The sequence below is a fragment of the Triturus cristatus genome, chromosome 9, assembly GCF_964204655.1.
Source record: "Triturus cristatus chromosome 9, aTriCri1.1, whole genome shotgun sequence".
NCBI classification, from domain to species: Eukaryota; Metazoa; Chordata; class Amphibia; order Caudata; family Salamandridae; genus Triturus; species Triturus cristatus.
Genome location: NC_140592.1, coordinates 862382402 through 862408464, shown reverse-complemented (window position 1 = coordinate 862408464; position 26063 = coordinate 862382402). Strand labels below are relative to the sequence as shown.

At 49.2% G+C, this 26063-nt stretch overlaps 1 protein-coding gene across 1 annotated transcript in view; it reads left to right on the top strand.

Annotated features, from left to right (window-relative positions):
* The window catches only part of DYNC1H1 (dynein cytoplasmic 1 heavy chain 1), a 1397843-nt gene that overhangs the window by 463461 nt on the left and 908319 nt on the right, over nt 1–26063 (top strand). The window contains exon 39 of the mRNA XM_085626346.1: nt 1942–2148. Within this exon, the coding sequence (XP_085482472.1) occupies nt 1942–2148 (207 nt within the window). The remainder of the gene's footprint in view (nt 1–1941; nt 2149–26063) is intronic.

The window sequence follows — 26063 nt, the reverse complement described above, 5'->3', positions numbered from 1 at the left end:
CTGCAACAGATACTGGTGGTCGCCGCTAGGATGGGATACTGCTATACAATCTATGCATAGTGTGTAATCTGCAGCTCCTATGCCTCAAACGGAATATGCTACTTACCAGTATGCATCTGTTCTTGGCAGGTCGAGCTGCAGATCTACACACGCCCACCCGCCTCCCCGGCTACCTTTCTCTGTTCCAGTATTATCTTACTTAGATACACCACACATGGGCTTCTTTCCTGTTTCTTACTAAGCTCCATAATTTCCCTGCTGGCGAAAAACAATCTGAGGATGGAGCCGAAGCCCATGCGCACTATGATCCAAAGGAGGAGTCACATACCTCGTGACTTCCAAAGACTTTCCAAGACAAAAATAAGTGCAAACATCCGGGCCCAACACCAGATGGCGATCTATGCACAGTGTGTAGATCTGCAGCTCTACATGCCAAGAACAGATGCATACTGGTAAGTAGCATACTCCTTATCCAGTATTGGTAACCTTCAAAGATTCACATGCAACCCACCCTCCTCGCTGGGGAGGCACCCCTTATACTACTGTATTCCTATCCACACTTGTGCTGGAAAATCTGTAGGATTCAACCTCTCTTGGGAAGGTTCTAGAGGGTTCTGGTTATTGATTGGTTGTACTTAAAGTTTGGTCCTTTTTTTAGAAAAGGAGGTAGATAAGCTAATATTCTTTATATTAGTGCTTCTGCCACCAGGATAGCCTATGGGAATTTTGAATTACTGCTTTTTGTATATTACCGTGGGACTCCCACTTCGACGACTAGGAATGATTTAAGCATGTGACTATGAAGGATACCAGTACTGGATAACTGCAGTTACAGGTAAGTAACTTATTTCTTTCCATTGACGACTCCAGCTCCGACTTCGAGATAGACCTCCAGATGCGGTGCCTTCCACTGTGTCAATGTACATTGAGTGCTGATATCCCTGTCCTGCCACCTTTGGTTCCATCCGAGCATAAGGCTCCCATGCCGCCACCGCTAGCAGGCCATGGTCCGCACCCAAATTCTGCACCCCAGCTCAGCACCAAAAGCACAGTCAAAGCCATCTGCCCCACACCGAGTCAACTACATTCATCTTCGGCTTCGACCACTTCGGATCCAACCACTTAGGCTCCGAAACAAAAGACTATCTTGCCTCTGAAAATTTTGGGCTCTGCATTGAAATCCCACTCCGGTACTCCAGTGGAACCTATCCTCCATAAAATGAAGGAACAGATCGATGCACTCCAGAATCTTAACCAAAACTAGTGTCTGTACCCCCTCCTTTGAAGCGCCAACTTTTCCTTGGAGAAGCAATAGATTTGCCAGTGCCTGTTAAAAAGAGGAAGACAGGCAAGGCTACCGGTCCCCTGCATCCTCCTCCACCTGCTTTTCCACCACCACCACTTACGCCTCCACCCTTCATTCCACCACTTCCACCCTCACCACCTCATTCGCAGGGTGATATCCTAGATTTTACTCTACCGTGGTCCACGCATTTCTTCACAGGTGGACGGGGGGCGTGAAGTTAAGTCTTTTTGTTTGTGTTCCTGTGATGTTGCTGGTTTTTTAGGACGTCCAGCTCGTGTACAAACATTTTGTTCCAGTAGTAAAGGACGGTACCCACAAAGGGCACTCTACCCACTGACTGTCCTGAGATCCGAAGACAAGGCCTGCTCTTATTCTGCCTGAACCCCACCAACACTCTGCTGTCGCTGCTACCCTCACCCACCCAGCCTTTCAAAACAATAAAACCCTGTCCTCCAAGTCATTTGAGCACCACATGTAAACTTATCTTTGGGGATAAGCTCCATCAGCCCTACTATGAAATTCCCCAGTTAGCTTTGACAACACCCGTAGCACTTTCACAGTCCTGTACCTTTAAATACATTTTTGAAAAAGCCCCAAAATAAATTCTAACATGATTTTGCTTTCTCCCTTTACAGGTTGTTGGATTAAACTTTTCTAGTGCAACTACACCTGAGCTCCTGTTGAAGACCTTTGATCACTACTGTGAATACCGACGTACCCCAAATGGTGTTGTACTGGCTCCTGTGCAATTAGGAAAGTGGCTGGTTCTGTTCTGTGATGAAATCAACTTGCCAGACATGGACAAATACGGAACACAAAGAGTTATATCATTCATTAGACAGGTGAGTTCCCGTTTTTTAATTTGTTTGATAAATTGTGTACATTTCAGTAACATTTTCATATCCTAGTTTTCTATTTTTCTGACCGCACTTTACCACATTAATTAATTAACATACTAGATTGTTGTAAACTTCAGGAATACATGCCAAATGGTGCCACTGTGGAGCTGCCATTGGTCAAGGTAACACCAGCAAATATTGATGTGTTAGGCACTTGTAGCCATTTGGATTAGAGCTGTAGCCATCAACCTCTTCCCCTTTAGTTTGGGTCATTTTCTATAATGGGAAAGGTGATCAGTCTGGCAGTGTTCGTAGAACATTACCAACTTGGAGCAATCAAAGTGTAACAGTATTTTTGAGTGGAATGAATATACCAAAGGCATAAGAAATTGAAAGGGTTACATACTCACACTGACATAACACATTCTGACCTTCAAGTAACATAGCAGCATTTGGGTAAAATTCAGGAATAACAACATACATCTGTTGCTGTTATTTAAGTGCGCATGATTTCTTCATACAGCACAGATATTTGCTCTCTACCATGTTTAAAACTGTCTCTCCAGTTATTGGACAAACATTTATGTTTGGTAAGTATTAAATGAAGCTGCTCTACAGCCAGTCTGTTACATTTCTCTTGTAGCATCATAATCTGCATTGAGATAGATGCAGGTAGTAGGTTGTGTTATGCCATTTGTGGCTTATTAATATCCTATCTACCTTTGACGTATATTTCATATAATTACTTTATTTTTTATTAGTTTCATCTATCTTAGCCATGTGTTTGACTTTGAAGTCCTAAGTTGAAATAGGTTTTGGCAAAGTGGTTCAGTATTGAACTATGCGGTTTGCTGTGGAATGTGTTGTATCCATTAACCTATTTGTCATGCGGACGCTTCTTTATAATAGTGCTTCTGCGATCCGATAACAAGCTATGATTTGGTGGGCATCCTTTCTAGCACTTTAATATGTTCTGAAATGCATTGTTTGTCAATATGGCTACTTCAGTGGTTTGGTTTGGTTTGCTCTGCAATGTTCTTGATTTCATAAGTTTCCTCGGTTTTTCATCCTCTGGCTATTACTAGTTGATTTAAATCTGTTCTTTTTTTTTTATTTGTCTTTCTGCATTGCGCCTTATTTTCATTGACTTTGCTAAAGCCTATCATGATTATGCACGTGAAGGAAAGGCATATTTTCGATTGTATGCATCTTAATAACAAGGGTATTCGTTTTTACACTGCATCACCTGTATTCTGATGTACTTGGCATAGATGGGCGTTACAGAATTGTTGAAGGGACATTAGACATCTGGACATGTTTGATCAGCTAGATGTTTCTTTGGTAACCACTTTGCTCGTGACACCTCTGGGTCTCTGTACTCTTATATGCTCACAAAGCATGCCGCCCAGCTCGTACTTTTAGTGTGTCCAGATGTTCTGCAGGCTGAACATTACAGCACAATAGCTGTTAATGTTGGAGCAATTATTTATCACAGGATGGGAGGCTGTCGTGCTTGGAAGGGCATTACGAAGGTACTGAGAGTTTGCCATTGTATTCGTTTTAAAGTTCTATATTCTGTCCAACCATGAGATGAAGTAAGGTCCCCACGTTTCCAAGTCTATTATCTCTTTCAGTTTTAGCCACTTTAAATTCTCTGTACCTCAACAGTGTTTATGTCTCGGCTCGAAGGCTGCGCTTGCGCAGTCTCGGTCCGAGATTTAATGACTTGGAGAAGAGGGGCTTGAACCCGCCCCTCTTCTCCCCTGTTCTCCATTGGCTGGCCTCTTGAATGCTGCCCAGCCATTGGAGAAGAGGTTCGTCACTCCGAACTGGCCCCGTCCTTTTCCGGATTCGGGGGCGTGTTTTTTGCAGCTTTTCTTATTATCTCCTCCAGCCAATGGCAAGAGGAGAACACACCCCTGAATCCGAAAGCGCCGCTGCCTTATTCCGAAGCATTTCTGCTTCGCCTCGGAGAAAGGCAGTGGTGTCTGCGCAGAGCGGGTGCTAATCAGAAGCTTCTGCCATGATAACCATTCATTCCGTCACGAAATGCCTATTTTATTTTATCTTAGTGTGTTTTTCTTACGTTTTCTAAAGCTCGTTGCGTCGGGGTGCTTTATAAACATATATCTCCATTAAAACACAATTTCGCATATAAACATGGAGGGTACTGTAATGCTTAGGAATAATAGTACATATATTTTGACTCAATACAATGTGCAATTGAAAGCTTTTAACATTTTTCCCCTCAATGTGTTCTCGTTATACCGCTCTCGTCTGGACGAAAGTTCTTGAAAGTCGCAGTCGAAATGAACACAATTTAAGAGACAGATTTGTGGGTATCCCGTGTTTATGTTTTTGAATAATTTCGTTTAAATTATTTCAGTTTGTAGCATGGGCCTGTCCCCAGGGGTTGCTAGGCGCTTCATGCTGAACATTAAGGGGCGCCTAGTTACCTGGCTCAACCCAGCGACGCATAGTATGATTTTAGCAAGGGTTTAGGGGTTCGGAGAACCAGTGTGGTGCTAAATGTTCAAGTAGGATCAGTGTGTAAAAGGTAGAAACACTGAATTCACCCGTAATCGATTAGAGAAAGGGGATACTGTTCTCTCGTGTCTATACAGAGGGGAGAGAGGTACGTGTGGCGAAGAAACAGATCATAAACCTCACTTTGTTCAGCGCGTATTCACTCGCGAGGCGCGTCTTGGCACTATGGAAGAAGATGTGTCATAAGGCCAGAGCTGTCGGCTATGGAACTGGGGATCCAAGTTCGAATCGCGGCGTCGCCTCAGCATTCTGTGATTCTGCCCAAATCACGCAATCTCTGCGTGCCTACGAAACACGAATGTGTCCTTGTGTAATGTAACTGGTGCTCGTGTACAGCTCCCATACTTCGAGTCGAGTTCGCTCCGTCTAAAACTGCATAAAAAGAAAACAAAAACCCAGGTAATCGATGTTTACTTTTTACAGACTCCGGGTACTCTTTGCCTCGACCTCTGAAGAATGAAAGGGTGGTGTTATCCGACAGGTTTGAACCTGTGAATATGAAGTTCAAAGCACATCCTCGCAGGGGCTGCATTAGGCCACCGATATACCCTCAGGGGTGGGTGGTTGTTTTTCATGGGAAACTGATTTTTGGGGGGGAGGGGGGGGGGGGAGAATACAATCTAGCTGCAGCTCATGGGAACAATTGTGTCAACACGACCGTGATGAGGTGTGCAGCTTCTGTTTCCCATCACGCTTGGCGTCTCTACATGTGATTTTTAGAGGGTACACAGAAAAAAAAAACTGCCCGAGCCACGCTCAACGGGCGATCACGACAAATGTGCGCATGCGCACATCTCCCACCTCTTCTCTGCACCCCCTTTTCACGCTCTCCTGCGTATACTTCCTTGCATCTCGCTCAATCCACCAATCTCCTTGCATACTCACAATGCACCCAATTACAGAACTCACTAAATGTTTTTTTAACTTTTACAATTGGCACAGCTGTCCATGGCTCTGTGCACTCTGCAGAGAGGCCAAGGATTGGATGAGTATGTATTCCAAACCTAGGATGACCAGGTGTCCCGGATTTGCCAGGACAGTCCCAGTTTTTGATCATTGTCCAGGCTGAATCCACATTTACTAAATTACTGTACAGGTTTTCATAAAGAGGCAACTGTACAAACGTTTGTGTTCTGCTGCAGAATTAGGTACCAGTCTTTTCATAAACCGATCTAGCTAGCACTTACAATAGTCTGTGCAAAAGATATATTTAACTTATTTCCCTTAGTGCCTCCATATCTGTGGTTTCTACATTGGTAAGCGTTGTTATTCATTCTGTTCCCCTTGATCGTTGTGAAATTGTAGTCCTACGTCTATTTTTGAGAAATGTCCTGGTTTTGAAAATGTGGTCACCCTGTATGACTCCTTTATGTCCCACTGACCGGCACTGTGAGAAATGTGCTTGCATTTTACCTGAACTCCACAGATCTCAACTGTGGCCCGCCGGCAAACAGAACTCACACAGCTACATAGGAGTGACACTTATCACACTACACCCAATACATGAATAACATGTTCTTTGATAAAAAGACAGACACACACCAAAGCAAATACTGAGAGGGAATGCAGACACACTCACACACAGATACCTACTCGCACTATATACAAACACCCACACAGTGCTGTACCCTGGTCCAATTGCACGTATACAATCAGGGATATGGGGGGGCACACCGGCGCCGTAGTGTAGCCGGTCCTGCACTGTGGCACCACTCTAACCCGGGGTTATTCCTGAGGTGACATGAGGTGGCTCGAGGACACGCTCCTAAATGGCCTTCCTTTTCTGTGAGCTTACACTTTCTGCAGGTCGTGTGCTGCAGGCCGCGTTATTCAGGGGGCTCTAGCCCACACACACTTTCCACATGGTGAACACACCTCAGGGTAAACCCACTGCCCTTGGAAAGAGAACATTCTGGAGCGACCCAAACGCACCCGCCTTTAAAAGTATGTATTCTTTTTTAAAACCCTTTATCTTTGGTCGTTTTGTGTTTTTTTAGCACATTGGAGTCAGGACAGAGGGGAGGGGGAGGGGGACAGTCTGCGCAGAGCTCATCAACATTCCTTAACTTGGCCATAAATACCCAGCTGAGGGAATTAGACGCCTTTTATGCAGCTAAAGGAGTTTAGGACTTGCTCATCCTAGCGCAGGAGTAATGTAATGGCCTGCACATGGGTTATGCTTTGATTTTTAAGCGTGCCGTGATATTTTGAAGGCATGACGTAAATACGCTATAATTGCTGATCTGTTGGCAATTAGCGCACAGAGTTTCCTGATTGCACCGATTACATATAAATCCAATTTCTTTTCCTGCAACAGACGCGCTGTAAACAAAGCACACGTGATATATTACGTTAAGCTGTTTTTTAGGTCTCGGCTAACAGCTCAGATTGGCCTGATGTCTTGCATACAATGAACAATTACCGCAAAGCTGTCATTAACCCGCGCAGCAAACCAAACAATGGGGACTAGCTTATCCTAGTGACGCCAGCACAAGCACATGGGACGTTACACTCACAAGCTGGCTGAGGGAGCGCAGATGGCTGTGTGTGTGTGGCTCTGTGTGTGTGTGTTGGTGGCTCTGTGTGTGTGTGGGTGGCTCTGTGTGTGTGTGGGAGGCTCTGTGTGTGTGGCTCTGTGTGTGGGTGCAATGTCTCGCATTTGAGAGTGATTAAGCTATTGACATTGTAAATAACAATGCAGTTTCTTTAAATGTTTTAAAAACAAAAACGTCAGGAGCAATGCCAATAGCTCTAACTTTAACAATGCAGAGACCATTGCATTGTAAATGCTTGTTTTTAAGAATACACCATGATATTTAATTGGGTGTTTTGTCTACCACTAAGCTGTCTTTACGCATGTCTGCATAGTCTGGTTCAAGTGATCCTTGCAGGATTTCAGGTTTATTTTGATTATATGGAACCTCAGTCCAGTTCCTTCACCACAGCTGGGTAAGAGGTCTCCCAAACTGAAACTGTTAATAGTTTGATACCTCCGCTCTCGTTTTCCCTCCCCTTCTTGCCCAAAGCCACTACTTGGATTTCAGTGCTTAAACTGTAATAGTAAAGTCAGGGGTTCAATTGATGGGGCTAAGATGGTGGACGAGAGAGGCCACCCCCTCCTTTTGACTCTTTATGGGATTACTCCATCTGATTTTCAGTTATTTACCCTCATCTTCTCCTCTGGTGCCTGATGTTTAGCCAAGATTCATGAAATCATTCAGGGTCCACTGTCTTATCTTTGCTTATGTAACAACAACAACAAGGTGATGGATGAAATGCTTGAATTAAACTTAATGCCACTGGCAATCGTTAGGACCTCACTCCATTCCTTTGTTATTCGTCCACCATGCCACCTTGTGTGTACTCAGCCATATGGAAATCCCTATTTACACTGCTCCAAAAGGAACAGTTGTGCTGGAACGGCGAGGCCAGTTCTTCCCTGAACCAGAACACATACAACCCAAGACCATTTCCCCCTGATTGGGTCTCTTCAGTTGGGTGTAGCTTGGTTCCAGCGCAACAATGACCATGGGACCTATGTTTGGGCATACCTGTTTCATTTAAATTAGCAACTGTGTGTGAGAAAGTGCCCTTTTTCTTGCATGGTATGCTCCCCCTTTTTGCAGAGTTGCTGATGTTCTTTGACTGAGTGTGCCCTGGGCTCCTGCTAATCAATTACCCAGGGCCTATGTTCCTTCCCTTAAACTGTATTGAAGCCTGAACCCTATTGGCATCTCTGGCCACATGTCAGCCCCTGGTAAATGGTACCACAGGTACCCAGGGCACTGTGACCAGAGATGGCCTCTAAGGGCTGCAGCACTTATTGTGCCACCCTCAGAGGCCCTGTACCCTGATATATATATACTCACTCTCACACTCACTCTCACACTCTCACACTCTCACACTCTCTCACACTCTCACACTCTCTCACACTCTCACACTCTCACTCTCTCACTCTCTCACTCTCTCACTCTCTCACTCTCTCACTCTCTCACTCACTCTCACTCACTCTCTCTCACTCTCTCTCACTCTCTCTCACTCTCTCTCACTCTCTCTCACTCTCTCTCACTCTCTCACTCTCTCTCACTCTCTCTCACTCTCTCTCACTCTCTCTCACTCTCTCTCACTCTCTCTCTCACACTCTCTCACACTCTCTCACACTCTCTCACACTCTCTCACTCTCTCTCACTCACTCTCACTCACTCTCACTCTCTCTCTCTCTCTCTCTCTCTCTCTCTCACTCTCTCTCACAGACTGAGTGCCTTGGTGCAGAACAAAGTGAAGAGTCGACATGGCACACATCCCTATGTGCCATGCCCACAAACCACTGCCCTGGCATACATCAGCCACCCCTCTAGCTGGGTGTCCTATGCCAGTGGTGAGGGTGCATGAGCCCTGTGCCCCTACAGTGCCCAAGTCCATTCCTGGGCACTGTAAGTGCAGTGCTGCCATTAAGAGTATATGGTGCTGGGAGGTTGTCATTACGAACTCCTCAACACCATAATGGCTACACTGAAGACTTGGAAGTTTGGTATCAAACTTCTCAGCCTATTAAACCCACACTGATGCCAGTCTGGGATTGAATGTCAAATGCATGACAGAGGTCATCTTAGAGATTCCCCTAAAACTCGACCAACTTCTAGTGACCTGACTGAGCGGCTGCCTAAGCTGCCACCACCAGACATGTTTCTGGACCCCTGGGTCGAGGGTGGCTGCTCTCGTGTGCCTGAAACAGTGCACATCCTGGGACGAGGTGCCAAGCCTCCTCCCCCAGGATAGGCAGGGTTCACGAAGGAGAAGCTTCAAAAGCATGCCGCCTCTGTGAGTCTCTCCAGACCATTTGCTGCTTTCAGCAACTCCACTGGTTCTACCCCCACTTTGGGCAGGAGAACCGGCGGGAGAAACAAGTGAGGAAGAGAGGTGTGCCCACCTCTGCCAACTCCACCCCTCAGTTGGGGGAGGCAAGGTGAAGCACAACCTCGAGCCCCCGCCATCTTGAGGATGGGGGGACCCAGCCAACCAGGGACAGGCTCCTGCAGCCACCAACCAGAGACCCTCTATCCTCTATAGGATAACATTGTACCTCAACACTGTGCACCCGGCCGCCCTAGTGCCGCTGAGGGTGCAACAACAGTGCATCACTGACACTGGGAGACCTCTGAGTCTAACCCCAATACCTTGACTCCCACAGCTGTTTGCTTACCTGTGAACCGTTAACTTGTTTTCCTCCCATAGGATAATATTGACACTTTTTCTCCAAAAAGTTTCTAAGTGTGGAGTTTTGAAAACTGAAAATATTCTGTTCGAGGCATATGAGCTGCAGATTACAAACTTTTGCATAGATCGCCATCTGGTGTTGGGCTCGGATGTTTGCAGTTTGTTTTTCCTCTTGGAAAGTCTTTTGGAAGTCACGAGGTCGGTGACTCCTCCTTTGGATCGTATTGCGCATGGGCTTCGGCTCCATCCTCAGATTGTTTTTTTCTACCATCGGGCTCGGATGTAATCTTCGCGCTCCGGTTCCGAACATTTTCCAGTTCGACGATCGAAGCGGAATCCTCACCTCACATCGCGGTATTGTTTCAATCGCGATCTCCTCAATCAACGCACCTTCTCATCGACAAATCTTCAGTTCCAGTCATCTACGGCAGCCTTCGGGCCTACCCAAACTCCGTTCCCGGCTGATGGAAAGAACTCCATTCAAGAAGTGCCCTCGATGTGGGTCAAAATTCCCCCACACCGATCTTCATGAGGTGGTGCAACCTCTGCCTCTCCCCTGAACACAAGGCTCGAGGCTGTCCGGCCTGTAAGTCTTTTAGATCGAAAAAGACTATTCGGGACCGAAGAGCCAGACGAAACATGGCACACTCCTCGACCTCCGTTCCAGTCGATATCTTCGGAGACGACATCGAAGATCCGGGACAGCAGCGCACCGAAGAGGACCTAGTCAGTGCTTCCGAGGCCGACGACTCAGATGTGGAGGACATCACTCCGGTGCAGAGGGTCGTGAGTAATATACCCCCCCCCCACCCCCACACCCGCGCCAAAACCCAAAAAGGCTTCGGTCACGCCTTCGCCTCCGGGCCTAGGCAAGACCAGAGACACTGCCTCACACACCCCAACTTTGGGCCCGGTGAAGAAGCCAAATAAGCATTCCGGCGGCTCTGGCTCGAGCCAGCCTGCCAGCGGTGCCGAGAAACACACTTCGGCACCGAAAAAGAAACCGGCCTCTACCTCGACACCGAGCTCCGCACCGAAGTCCTCGGGGTGGAAACCCAGCGCTTCTGTACCGACGCCATCTTCGGTACCAACCAAACCCCATAAGGCCCTCGGCACCAACACTTCCAAGCCGAAGCCCACCTCGGTGCCAGCCAAGAAATCGGAGGTTCCCAAGCCCAGTGCTAAGCAAACTGGCACGGACAAGCCTAAAAAGTCATCGGCCCCGAAGACTTCGGCGCCGACGGACCAAACATTGTCACAGGAACTATTTACACCGGATCCCTTACAAAAAACTCTCACCAGGGATCCAAAAACTGGACATTTGGCACTCTCTTCCAAAAAGAGACATTTGGACAAACCGGCTCCGCCTCCACCTCCAAAGAGGAAGGACTCTGCTACCTCCCCTTTCAGAATACCTTCCCCACCTCCTCCACCCTCTCCACCTCCTCCCCCTCTGCCTTCTCCACCCCCACCTCATCGCTCTCCGACCCAGTCTCCAGACGATGATGATCAGGGGGACCCATATCACGATACAGGGGATGTGCCCCAAGACCCCACCCCTACAAGAGCCCCAGACCCATGGGACGGCTACAATAACCCAGATATTCCCGACGTCCCACAAGATGACCTTTACCCTTCCAGGCCATCTCCACCGGAAGACTCATTAGGTTTCCACCACCTACTTCAAAGGGCAGCACACTATCACGGGGTAGAGTTGCACACTGACCCAGTGGAGGAGGATTTCCTCCTCGACACATTTGATACCACACATAGGTCTACCGCCATACTACCTATGCTTAAGGGGTGGTAAAACATGCGCCAGAGGTTTTTAAGGACCCAGTCAGGGCCAGGGTCATTAACCCACGCATAGACAAAAAATACAAAGCTGCCCCCACAGATCCTGCCTATATCAAAGGGCCAGCACCACTAGATTCCCTAGTGGTTTCCACTGCACGAAAAAGATCAAATTCCCAGGCGTCAGGCGAAGCACCACCACCTGACAAAGAGTCAAAGCTACTGGACGCATCAGGAAAGCGCACTGCGTCACAGGCAGCCAATATATGGCGTATCGCCAACACCCAAGCGCTATTGGCCAGATACGATAGGGCACATTATGATGAATTAGAAACCATAATGCACCACCTCCCTGAAAGATATAAAACTAGGGCCAATGAATTAATTCAAGAGGGTAAGACGATAACTAACACCTCTATACGCTGTGCCTTAGATGCAGCAGACACAGCCTCCAGGGCCATTAATACTAGCGTCCTCCTCCGTCGCCATGCTTGGCTAAGAATATCAGGTTTTAAACCAGAGGTACCAGCCTCCATCCTGAATCATCCCTTTGACCAAGAACACCTATTCGGCCCAAAGGTAGATGAGGCCTGTTAGACTCTGGGATCTCTGATTTGCGCAAGGATGTCCTTGTGTCAAGCAGGGACCCTCTCCTCCACGTCAGGGCAAAGGATAACCCCTTTTGGAATGACCCTTGCTCACCCTCTAGGTGCGTGGCGTGAGCAGCCAAGGCGATTCTTCAGGCGTTGTTGGTTAAGCACTTATAATCACACACACAGTAAATACATCAATCCCCCCAGAAACGGACACCAGGCTTAGGTATGTGAAAATACGCTTCTTTATATAAAAATAGTCATCTTAATACGCAGACTTATCACAAGACTAGCAACGTTGTTTCTATGCCACCAGATTATAAAGCAGGCAAACGGTTCCTTAAGCGGATGCTTCTTTAGTCTTTTACCAATGTTACTTGGGGGATTCCAGTCTTGACTTACTTCAGGCCTACCGCGGCTCACGCATCTGTCGTGGGCGCGCCTGCGCCGTGCACAGCTCCCCCCGGCGGCTCCGGGGCAGCGGGAGGTGAGACGGGCGTGCGGTGCGGTGAGGATTTACGGGGAAATAAGGCGGTGTGGGCCCCGAGCCCGATACTGGAACTCTTTTAGCAACGTTGTGTAGAGAGTCGGCACGGGTCGGTGCGACGCTCTGCTTTGGGAAGTGTTCTTGGGTCCTCAATCAGCAGGTGTGGGCAGGTAGGCAGGCGCGGCCAGCGACCCTTAGCACGGCGGTGCAGGGGGGGGGGTCAACACAGCGGGGGCGGCGCGGCCTGAGGGGTTCCGAGGATAGCGAAGCGGGGGCACAGGGCACGGTCAGTGCTGCTGGTGACCCGGCGAGGATCCCGATCGTCGGACGGATTCCGGCGGGAGGGGTGACAGCGCTTTCAGCGCACTCCAGTGGCAGGCGGTGACAGGGGCGCAGGCAACCTAGCCCAGGGACAGAGAGCGGCTCCGGACAGAGCGGGGCTCTCACGGGGTTAAGGCAGGCAAGCTCCTGAGTGACTAGGCCCTAGGAGGGGGCGATGAGGGGCGCAGTCTCTTTCCAGCGGGATGCACACACGGCTCGAATTGGAGGACGAGCAAAAGCACAGAGAACCCACTGGTCCTGGGGTTCAGTTCAGGGGGCACGCTCAGATCAAGCCCTTGGAGAATGTTCAAGCACAAAACAGCAAAGTCCTTTCAGCAAGTCTTTTCCTCTCCTTTCTCAGCAAGGCAAGCAGCAGGCCAGTCCTTCCAGCGTCTTCTTCTCCTCCTAGTCGGGCAGAGGTTCTTTGTGGTAAACAGGATTCTGATTTGCAAGGAGCGGGGCTCCTACTTTTATACCACATTTCTTTTGTTCTTTCAGGCCAGGGGGGCCTCCGCATAACCGTTCTCAGTCCTGAGCACTTTGTTGGGGGTACTCTGATTTCTGCTTTCACTGTGAGGGGAAGGCACATCAGCCGCTCCACAGGAGGTGGAGCCGGCATTCAGGGGACAAGTACCTTCAGGAGCACCTTGTGGACAGCGCTTCGCCCGTCCTGGGCCAGGTGCAGGCTGAGTCATCAGTCGCTCCCCAGGGGGCGGAGCCAGCATTGTGGTGGTGGAGCACTGCCCTATTCAGAGTCCAAGGGGCACCCCCACCTCCCACCAAGGTGTTCTCCTGCCATTCGCTACCTGTCATCCCCCCAGCCCTGTCACTCACATAGCCCAGACAGTCAGATACACGCACAGCAGAGGCGGCTGAAATGATTAAGCGAGTAAATACTGACTTTCTAAAAGTCGTATTTACAAACCCAGGATAGTAAAATAAACTTGGCTACAAGAAGTATTTTATCATTCCGAGTTCAGACATACGAAACATATCTCTCTACCATGTTCCCTGAGCCTGCTGGGATTATAAGGTGTAATAATTCCAGCAGCTCATCTGGCCTAATGGGAACAGGTAGCCTTGCAATAGTGAACCACGAATATGGCGGTAATTCGCTACTAGGACAGGCCACACAACCAGGGCTTGTCCTACCTTACACCTACAACGCACCCTGCCCACGGGCCTACCATAGGGGTGACTAACATGAGGCTAAGGGAAGGTTCTGGAGGCTGGCAAGTGTGGGCACTTGCCCAGCCGGCGGGACAGTACGGGACTGCACGCGGGGTCTGCAGTGGCAGACCCAGGACACATTTTACATGGCCGCTGGTGTGGGTGGCGCAACCAGCGCTGCAGCCCACTAGCGGCATTGGTACTCACAAGCCCTGGCACTCCGGGTGCACTTTACTGGGGACTGACAGTGAATCCAATCAACCAATCATGTATATCAATTATGAACACTTTATCTAGGGAGCACTTGCGCTGCGGCACGGATTAGCCGTGGCGCGGCGCCCTGAGCGGACAACACCAGTAAAACAATCGAGGCACACCATCAAAAAGTTGAAGGGAAACTCACGCCAAGGTGCCAGGTCTAACAAGGCCCTCGAAAAAATGAAGGACACCGATACGGCGAAGTCCATGGGAGCCCTGCAGTCACACCCTCCTAGGCGCTCTTTTCGCCGCTCTTCCTTTCGGAGTACATCTAGAGGCTACTCCTCAGATAACGCGTCCACTTCCTACAAATCCCCCACTCAGTCCACCTTCACAAGGGGTTATCAAAGAGGCGGCTATAGGGGCAATAATAATAAAGGCAGAGGCAAAACAAATACCGCCCGCTCTGCCACACCGCCTACCCAATGACTTTCCCCCGCTCCCTCCAGACCATCCCACTCCGGTCGGGGGCAGGCTTCAAAATTTCCTTCATGTCTGGGAGACCATCACCTCAGACAAGTGGGTGACCCAAATTATTCGGTCAGGATACTGCCTGGAATTAACATCTACCCCCCAAACATTCCACCCAGGCAACGCCCAATGTCACAAGAACATTCCACATTGCTAAAACAGGAGGTAATCTCACTCCTACAAAAACATGCAATACAACAAGTTCCCGTCAATCAGCAAAATGTAGGGGTCTACTCCATATATTTTCTAATACCAAAAAGGGACGAGACCCTACGACCTATTCTAGATCTCCGGCCCCTAAACACATACATACATTCAGACCATTTTCACATGGTAACGCTTCAGCAGGTGCTTCCGCTCCTCTCCCACAACGACTTCCTCACCACACTGGACTTGAAAGACGCATTCTTCCACATTCCAGTACACCATGCTCACAGAAAGTACCTCAGATTTGTAGTGGACGGGCAACACTACCAGTTCAAGGTGCTCCCATTCGGAGTCACAACAGCACCACGGGTATTCACCAAGTGCCTAGCGATAGTGACGGCACAGCTCAGAAGACAGCACATTCACGTCTTCCCATACGTGGACGACTGGCTGATAAAAGCCACGTCCTACAACCAATGTGTACACCACACCGCCACTACAATCCAACTACTTCACCAACTAGGCTTCACGGTGAACCACAAAGTCCCAGCTAACACCATCCCACATAAAACAATACCTCGGTGCCACCATAGACACCTCAAAAGCAATAGCCTACCCCAATCCGGCCAGGATTGCAAGCATTCAGGCTTTGCAACAAAGATTCATACTTCAACACTCCTTTATTTATTTTATTTGCATGTTTGTACCGCGCTGGAATAGACTCCCTGAGGAGTATCTCCGCGCCCTTTAGCACCATCAATAAACAAAAGAACAGACACTAGCCGTGTACCATTATAACATTGAAGTGGTATCCTAATTCTGAAAAAGGAAGGTTTTTAATTGTTTCCTGAAAGGAAAATGTTCTCTGTACAGTCTGATAGCTATGGGGAGGCTATTCCACAACATAGGACCTGCCACAGATAAAGCTCTGGACCCCTGTCTTGCTTTCCTAGCTCTGGGGACCCATAGCAAGGCCTGTTCACTAGATCTGAGAGAGCGTGTGGGGACATACGGAGTAAATTTGTTGGCCAGGTAGGCCGGGCCTCTCCGTCAGGCATTTCTGTATGATACAGCATATTTTAAACTTCACCCTCTGTTTCACTGGTAACCAATGAAGTTTAACCAACAGGGGTTTGGAAGGTGTTCGGGGGGTGCGTTTAGTACAAGGCGAGCAGCAGTGTTCTGAACCACCTGCAATCTTGAGATGACTCCTTCGTTTGCCGATAGTAACAGACCGTTACAATAGTCTAGTCTGCTCAAAACTAGCGCTTGCACCAAGGTCTTTCTTGTGGCGTCTGGAAGTAAAGGAAACACTTTCCGAAGCAGCCCAATAATGTGAAAGCATGAGCCCACCACTTGATTACCATGTTGTTTTAAGGAAAGCTCCTGGTCCAGCCTGACACCCAAGTCCTTCACTACCAGTTTAGGCTCAGGGACTGGCCCAAGATCTTAAGGCCACCAGTCCGGAGTCCACAGGAGTTTGGCCTCACCGAATAACATCACCTCTGTTTTAGCAACATTACATTGCAAATAGTTGGACGCCATCCAGTGTGCCACTGCTTTCATTCCCTGGGCAAAAGAGTTCCTGATCTCCGTAGTGAGGGTTTTAAATGGAAAGAGGAGTTGGGTATCATCCGCGTATGACACCGGGATGAACCCATAGGATCTCATGATGTTGGCCAAGGGGGCCACATAGATATTAAAAAGCGTGGGGCTCAAACAAGAGCCCTGTGGCACCCCTTTAGAGATCCCCAGCTCCTCTGACCGATATGTACCCAAGGTGACACTTTGGGTACGATCTGTTAGGAAACTCCTCAGCCAAGCCAGCGCCTTATCTTCCAGGCCAATGTCAGCTAGCCTGGAGGTCAGGATGTTGTGCGACACGGTGTCAAACGCCGCAGACAGATCCAACAGCACAAGGATAACGGAATAACCCCTATCCTGGAACATATGTAGATCGTCTGCGACAGACAGCAAGGTGGTCTCGGTGCTGTGTCTAGGCCTAAACCCTGACTGGGAAGAATCCAGCCCCCCTGCTTTTTCAATGTAAGTTGACAGGTGGCGGTTTACAAACTTCTCAATTAGTTTACCCAAAAAGGGAAGAAGAGAGATAGGTCTCAAATTAGACAGTTCTGTCCAGGGAATAGCATTGTTTTTCCTCAAAGGTCTTACCAGCGCCCGTTTCCAGTCTAGGGGAACCTTCCCTGTACTCGGGGACAGATTGACTAATCGCTGAATTCCCGGACCTAGATCGTTAGCCAACATAGGCATGATACGTGCAGGGATGGTATCCAAAGGACAACCACTCTTTATTTGCATGATTAATGAAATTACCTCCTCTATAGATATGGGAGGGAAATCAGTGAGGCACAGGGCGGAGTGAGAATGGACTCCTGCAGTCAGTGGAGGGATGTTATCTGCTATGGCAGTTCTGTTTGAATACATTATTTTGTCATAGATCCCATCTATCTTCCTTGTAAAGAATAGTGAGATCTCGTCGCAGAGTTCTTGGGATGCTATTTCTGCCGTTTCACAGGCTGCTGGCTTGATGAAAGTTTGTAAGATTTGATATAGCACTTTCGAGTTTTTACCAGCTGCTGATAATTGTGCTGCAATATAGTTTTTCCGTGCAGCACGAATGGCCTTGTGATATATCTTAAGTGAGATCCTATGGTGTTCCTTGTCTTCAGTCCTCCGCGATGATCTCCATATCTTTTCTAGTTTTCTTGTATTTAGTTTAAGGGATCTTAATTCATCGGAAAACCAGACCTCTTGCTTATGTGCTACACGAGGTTTAAACACTCTCAGAGGAATGGTAGCATTTATAGCCTCGGCAACCGCTTCCTCAAACATATTTAATTCAATTGTGATATCTGCAGGGTTATTAACTATGGGTTCCTTATATTTTTCCCTAAAACCCTCCGAAGTAAGTTTGTGCCAGGGTCTCCTTGTGCTGGCTAGCGCAATCTGTCCAGCCCGGGGCTTGTAGTTAGTAAAGGTGTAAAATTTAAGGATGAAGTGGTCCGTCCAGTCCACTTGAGTAGGTGGCATACATTTGATCAAGGGCGAATTGGACATGACTAAGTCCAAAGTATGGCCTGCTTGATGAGTGGGCCCATGATTGATCTTTTTAAGTCCCAGTAAGTCTAAGTCCGTAAGTAAGGTTTTTGCCTCTGTACAGTTTCCTAACTCACTGTGGACATTAAAGTCCCCTACAAGAAGAAAATCAGGTTTCTCTTGCACATGAGGAGCTAAAGCCTCATTGAGAAGAACAGAAAAGTTCTCGCATGGACCAGGGGGGCGGTACACCAAAGCTCCCTTCCTGTGTTCCTTAGATGCTGAATGGATTTTAAAAATCAATAATTCTATCTGAGGTGTGCAAAGTTCTTCGATAATAATGACGTTCATTTCTTGTTTGTATAAGATAGCTACCCCCCCCCCCCCCCCCCCCCCCCCCCCTGTTTTATTTGGGCGATCCAGCCTGGTTATTTTGTAGCCTATCGGTATACCCAAGGTAATGGCCGGGATTGAGTGAGGCTTGAGCCATGTTTCTGTTAGGAAACATAAATCTGGTTCCTCAGATGATATAAGGTCCCAAACCTCTGTGGCATGTTTGGCTAATGAACGGATGTTACACAGCAAGTTCTTACTCCCCAATGGTAAATTGCACATAGGATTGTTTGTCGATGTAATATGTTGTACTTGTAGCGGGGGGTGCTCCAAGTGTTGCCTAACTTCAATGGGAATATTAAACTGCACATGACATCCCCGACAGGCAAACGGGCCCTCTAGGTTGGTTCCCACCTCATGTGTGCATACCCTAGGAACATGTGTGCCAATCTCTATTAATACCTGAGAGGTGTATGTTATCCTGCTGCTAGAAGGTATCTCTGAGCTGGATGTATAATCCTCCATAGCCCCCTGCCCCTAGCCCCGACCTGTCGCGGACGGGCGCAGACTGGCTGGTCTTCGGCTCGTCTTAGGCGCAGGAGTAGGCGCCACACTGCGCGCAAACGCTGCGCGCTAGAGGCGACGAGTGGCTAAATAGCCCTCGAATGTAGAAGAGCTAGAGCGCTAACCGCTCGCCTTCCTGTGTGGGCCTGGCTCTGCCCCGCCCTCCGCACCCGGGATTGACTGCTGGGTCGGAACGGGCGTGCAGGCACAGTTCAAGCTCTGGAACAATACTAAAGCACCTAGCCCCTCAGTGAGTGCGAGAATGCGGTAATATTACAGCGTGCCAGTAAAATTATAACATCATGTGGTCACTACCATTAAAGTAAGATACAAACAAAGGTGACGATTTTTTAAAAAAAAGTTTCAGCTCAAGAGACTTCTAAATTTAAAATAAACACAGCGATGCAACTTTGATCAGTAATGGCGCCAAGCGGGGTCGGGAGATGCTGCCACCGTCGTCCCTACCGCTTTACAGCAAGAGTGTTTATGCAACTGATAGGGATGATGGCCTCTTGCATTTTCATAATGCCCCACGCAAGACTCCAGATGCGTCCACTCCAAGAGTGCTTAGCGCGCCAATGGAACCAGGCCCAGGGGCAACTGACAGATCTGGTGTTGGTAGACGGTCGCACCCATCGATCTCTGCAGTGGTGGAACACCACAAACCTTTCCAAAGGTCGACCGTTCCTGGACCCGGTTCCACAAATAATACTAACAGACGGATCGCTCTCCGGCTGGGGAGCTCATCTATTACACCTCACAGTGCAGGGCACATGGACGCCGCAACAAAAGTTACTCCATATCAAGCATCTGGAGTTACTAGCAATCTCTCTAGCCCTAAAATCTTTTCAGACACAGATTTCAGGCAAGGCAGTCCTCATTCGCACAGACAACATGAAGGCCATGTATTACATTAAAAAACAAGGCGGCACACACTCTCCACAGCTCTCTCAACTAGCACAGAGCATATGGAGATGGGCAATTCCGAACAAAATCTTTCTCCTAGCCCAACATGTCCCAGGGGTCCAAAACATCATGGCAGATCTGCTCAGCAGACAGACGCAACAGATCCACGAGTGGGAACTTCACCCGCAGGTTCTTCACCCGTTCTTTCAAACGTGGGGGCATCCACAAATAGACCTATACGCCACCCACGAACACAAATAATGCCCAAGCTTCGCCGCCAGATATCCACACCCATTGTCCAAAGGAAATGCGATATGGATGAACTGGTCAGGCAAATTTGCGTACGCTTTTCCACCTCTCCCACTAATTCCATTAGTGGTGCGAAAGCTACAACAGCATTCCCTCATGCTGATCCTAGTATCTCCAACCTGGGCCAGACAACTGTGGTACACCACGCTGCTGGAACTCTCGGTAGTACTACACCAAAAGCTACACCTCTCACCATGCCTCCTAACCCAGAACCATGGAGAGATCAGGCACCCGGACCCAGCTCAGCTCAACCTTGCGATCTGGCTCATGAAATCCTAGAATTCGGATACCTAAACCTTCACCCTGACTGTATGAACGTCATCAGAGAAGCTAGACGCCCTACCACTAGAGCCTGGTACGCTGCCAAGTGGAAAAGATTTGTTGTTTATTGCCATAACAACACAATCAATCCTCTAGACGTGTCTATACAACACATCATATGCTACTTACTCCACCTACAAAGGTGTAATCTAGCATATACCTCAATTCGGCTACACCTCGCAGCAATTGCAGCTTACCTACAAAACAGGCTGCACCTATTACTTTTCAGAGTACCTGCCATTAAAGCCTTCATGCAAGGCCTAAAAAGAATAATTCCCCCCAGAGTACCACCCTCGCCTGTGTGGAACTTAAATATCGTTCTTAATGGGGCCACCCTTCAAACCTTTGCATAAATGCAAACTGCAATTTCTCACATGGAAAACAGCTTTCCTTGTAGCCATCATTACCCTTAGAAGGGTCAGTGAGATGCAAGCAGTTACCATACAAGAACCTTTTCTTCAAATGCACCAGAACAAGGTTGTTCTCCGTACCAACCCAAAATTCCTACCTAAAGTCATTTCCCCTTTTCACCTAAACCAATCTGTAGAATTACCGGTATTTTTCTCGCAACCTCAGACTGTTGCAGAAAGGGATCTACACGCTAGATGTCAAACGAGCCTTACTTTACTATATCCAAAGAACACAACCTTTCAGAAAGACTAAACAACTGTTTGTCTCTTTCTCAACACCACACAAGGGCAACCCCATCTCAAAATCAGGGATAGCTAGGTGGATTGTAAAATGCATCCAGATTTGCTACCACAAAGCAAAACGAACGCTATCCGTTCCCCCTAAAGCCCATTCTACACGGAAGATAGGGGCTTCTATGCCTTTTCTAGGGAACATCCCATTAGACATCTGCAAAGCAGCTACATGGTCAACACCGCACACTTTCACTAAACACTACTGTGTAGATGTGCAAACTAAGCAACAAGCTAGTGTGGGCCAGGCTGTACTAAAAACACTATTTCAAACCACTGCAACAGATACCGGTGGTCGCCGCTAAGGTTGGGAACTGCTATATAGTCTATGCAAAAGTGTGTAATCTGCAGCTCATATGCCTCGAACGGAATATGCTACATACCAGTATGCATCTGTTCTTGGCATGTAGAGCTGCAGATCTACACACGCCCACCCGCCTCCCCGTCTATCTGTATCTGTTCCAGTCTATCTTATTTAGATACAACACACATGAGTTTCTTCACTGTTATTACTACGCTCCATCTTTCCCTGCTGGCGAAAAACAATCTGAGGATGGAGCCGAAGCCCATGCGCAATACGATCCAAAGGAGGAGTCACCGACCTCGTGACTTCCAAAAGACTTTCCAAGAGGAAAAACAAACTGCAAACATCCGGGCCCAACACCAGATGGCGATCTATGCTAAAGTGTGTAGATCTGCAGCTCTACATGCCAAGAACAGATGCATACTGGTAAGTAGCATATTCCTTAATCATGCGAATAACCAAAACGTAATTACTTACTGGTTTCTAGGAAATGTCCCAGTGTTGAATCTAGGTATCTAGCACTGAATTAGAAAAGTAACGTAAAAAGTAACTTACCTGCAATTTACTGAAAAAGCCTATTCATTTCATTGTACTGTATTTGCATACTACTGCTTCCCTATAAATCAAACAAAGTACAATTTCTATTGCATTTTCAAACTGTTCTTTATCCAGCAACTTATTACTGAAAAGTATTTAATGCTTACCTGTACCAGGTTTGCTTGGTTCTAAAAATAAACAGTATATTTTTATACAAACACAATTGGCCTAGAGTTCAGTTCTCGAGTATGTGAATTAATTTGCTGACTGAGTGTGTACATCAAGTGCTTAACACTGTCCTCTGATACTGGCTTACTGCTCGACCAAGCTACCACTATTAGAGAGTAAGGTTCTGTAGTAGGGGATCTCTGTGTATAGTCATAATCTAGTGAATAGTCCCGCCCATGTGCGTGGACCCCGTAGCAATAAAAAATAATCTCTAAAGGTGACAAATCATGCAGACCTGCATACACCTTTAAGAGAGAATTTAATTTAAAGACAGATAATGCAGCCTATACCCACAGGCTACACTGTCCAGTACTTCAACTAGAATTCCAACAACATCCACAAACAGCACTGCCTGTCCAGCTTTTCTCCACATAGGAAAAAACCCTGCCTCTACCAGCAAAAGCCTCTGGAATGATAGAGAGGAAGGAGTGGACAGACAAGCCCCTTAGGCTGCCATTATGTGGCTTAGAACAGGATACTGTGCCTTTAAGAAAACTTTCCAGATTTCCAGAACTTTCCCCAGTATCCCAGAATGCCCAGCAGGTCCCATTTACTTTCAGTTCTTTTTGAAGGCTCCTTCTAGCAGGACCCTGGAGCATTGAGCTCTCCCCTTTTCAAGGGTTTATTGTAGTTTTTTTGTCAATTTTTGTCACTTTTTCAAGTGCTTAGTGGCTGGTACTGTCAACGTGCCTGGCTTGTTCGACAAGTGCCCGGAATGTGGTAGAAAGAAGGCTAAAACTGATCCACTCGAGGTGTGTATAGGTTGCCTTCCCCAGTCCCACGTGCCTGAAGACTGTGATATCTGCCACTCGTTCTCAGCCAGGACCCTGAGGGACAGAATGAAAATCAGGCTTCAAATCCTGGAGGAGAGAAGGCTGAAGGCACCAGGTGGGTCTGGAGGGGCTGATTTGGCCCATACTGAGGCCTCTGGGGGGCTCCCCAGGGGCAGGAAGACCAGTAAGCGTTCCCACTCCCCGTCGACGGCGGCTTCGAGGAGGATGACTACCATCTGTTCGCCGTCTCCCCAGGGCTCTGGGGAGAAGCGGCGTCGGCGGTAGACGTCGAGGGACCTGAATAGGCCGCCGTCGACTACATCGGCATCTTCGGCGACGACGCCGTCTACGGCGCCTTCCAGCAGTCGGCGTCGAGATCGGACCCGGCGTCGGTGCTCGCCGTCGAGGGGAGATCGCCGTTCGCCGTCGGTGAAGAGGAGACGGTCGACGTCGCCGTCGAAGAGAAGATTGACGTCGAGACGCTCGAGGTCAAGAAGATCGCCGTCGAGGCGCAGGTCGCCGTCTAGGCACAGGTCGCCGTCGAGGCGAAGGTCGCCGTCGAGGCGCAGGTCGCCGTCGAGGAAGAGAGAGTCATCGGGATCGGTGTACTCTGTGGTGTATACGCCTCCTCGGATGCCTACGTCACCGCCTCCTCTACCTCCGACTCCGCCTCCACCGCCAACACCACCGCCACCTCCACCACCACCACCACCACCGCCTCCTCCACCACCGCCTCCACATCCGCGGCCACTGCCTCCGCCGCCCCCACCTCGGTCGTTACCACGCACTCCATTGGGGCTGCCGGCGGTTCCCCCGCGGTCGGTTTCCCTTCCGAGGTACCCGACTCCGCCGCAGGGGACTCCGAAGCCACGACGCCCCCGGTCGCCGGGACCGGCTAGACCGGCGGGCAGACCGAAGCCGAAGAGGTCGCGCTCCCGCTCTCTCAGGAGGAGAAGATCATGGAGCCATGGACGGTCATCGTCGGACTCAGGACGCCGCCGTAGGAGGCACAGGTCCAGGTCGCACACGCGATCCTCGACCAGAGATTTTTCCCCGACGCTGTCGGACTCGCCGGGGACTAGGGTGTCTCCGGTGGATGATTTGGTCTCTTTCCAAGAGGTGCTGTTGAGAGGGGCAGCAAAGTTGGGTATCTCGGTGACGGTTCCAACACCCACGACGTCTGTGATATTCGAGACACTTCATAAGAAACATCTGTCTCGCCCGCTACTGCCCCTTGTACCAGGACTGGTGGAACCCGCGTTGGAGCTGTTCCTCACTCCCGCGGTGACGAAGGCCGCCCCCTCCAGGCTCATGAAAAATTATAGGGCCCCGGAGTCGGACCCTACATTTTTGAGGGTGGACCCGAAGCCGGATTCGGTCATCGTGACGGCGGCGAGGAAACAACATGCGACCGCCCCTTCATCGACGGTCCCGCCTGACAAAGAGAGCCGCTGGCTGGATTCTGCGGGCAGGAAGGTGTGTGGGACCGCCGCCACCACCATGAAGGCGGCAAATGCAGGGGCTTTGTTGGGCCGTTACGACCGGGCCCTGTGGGAGTCCCTGCAGCAGTATGCGGACCTGCTGCCCCGGGACAGGAAGGAGGACTTCTTGGAAACAGTGCGCGAAGGCATGCTGGTTTCTAATCAGATGATCGGCGCGGCGGCGGATGTATCCTTGTTGGCCGCCCACGCCTACTGTCATGGCGTCCACCAGAGGCGGCATTCGTGGCTGCGCCTGACGTCCCTCAAACCAGAGGCGCAGCACAGAGTGGCCAACCTGCCCTTTTCGGGGGAAACCCTATTCGGGAAACATGCGGATGATGAGATGGCCCGCATGAAGGCGGAGGCGGAAACCCTGACGGCCGTCGGGTTGGAGAAGGCCGAGAAGAAGAAGCGCCCGTTCCAGAGGCGGTTCGGGTCTTCGGGCAGAGGGCGTGGGCAGGGTTCCGGACAGCAGCACCACCAACAGCAGCAGTTCCGGAAGCCCTTCCAGAAGCGGTAGAGGAGGCCAGCAGGCGACTACCACTACCAAGGGCCCGGCCGGGTCTCGGCCCTGAGCGGCTACTTCCCCCTCAACCGTTACCCACTCCAGTGGGGGGAAGCATTCAACTTTTTCCGGCAGAGTGGAGAAAAATTACTCAGGACAAGTGAGTGCTGAATATTGTTTGCAATGGATACAGTCTTCGGTTTATCAGCCCGCCTCCAGCGATTCCGCCGGTCAGCTCTCTGTTCCAGCTGAGAGAGCTCCAGGCGGAGGCAGACATCTTGTTGAGAAAAAAGGCGGTAGAAGAGGTACCTCTGTCTCAAAGGGGAAGAGGTCTGTACTCTCGGTTCTTCCTAGTTCGCAAGAAGGACAAGAACGAGTTCAGGCCCATTCTGGATTTGCGACAGGCAAACAAATGGATTCCCAGAGAGAAGTTTCGCATGCTATCGTTGCACCAGATTTACCCTCAGCTGCAACGGGGAGACTGGCTCTGTGCTATAGATCTACAGGATGCGTACTTCCATGTGCCCATAGCACGGAAGCACAGGAAGTTCCTGCGATTTCAAGTCGGCGCCAATCACTATCAATACACAGTACTGCCATTCGGGCTAAAGTCTGCGCCCAGGACCTTCTCGAAGTGCATGGCGGCGGTGGCGGCACATCTGCGAAGGAACAAGGTGTTTGTCTACCCGTATCTGGACGATTTGCTGATCAAGGCTTCATCCTTCTCGGAAGCGCAAGATCACTTCCGATGGACGTGCGCTCTCTTGCACAAGCTGGGGTTACACGTCAACATGTCCAAATCGGTCCCGACTCCGGTCCAGTGTATACAGTACCTGGGAGCCTCCATCGATACGCGGTCAGCAAGCGTGTCTCCTTCGGAGGAGAGACGGTTAT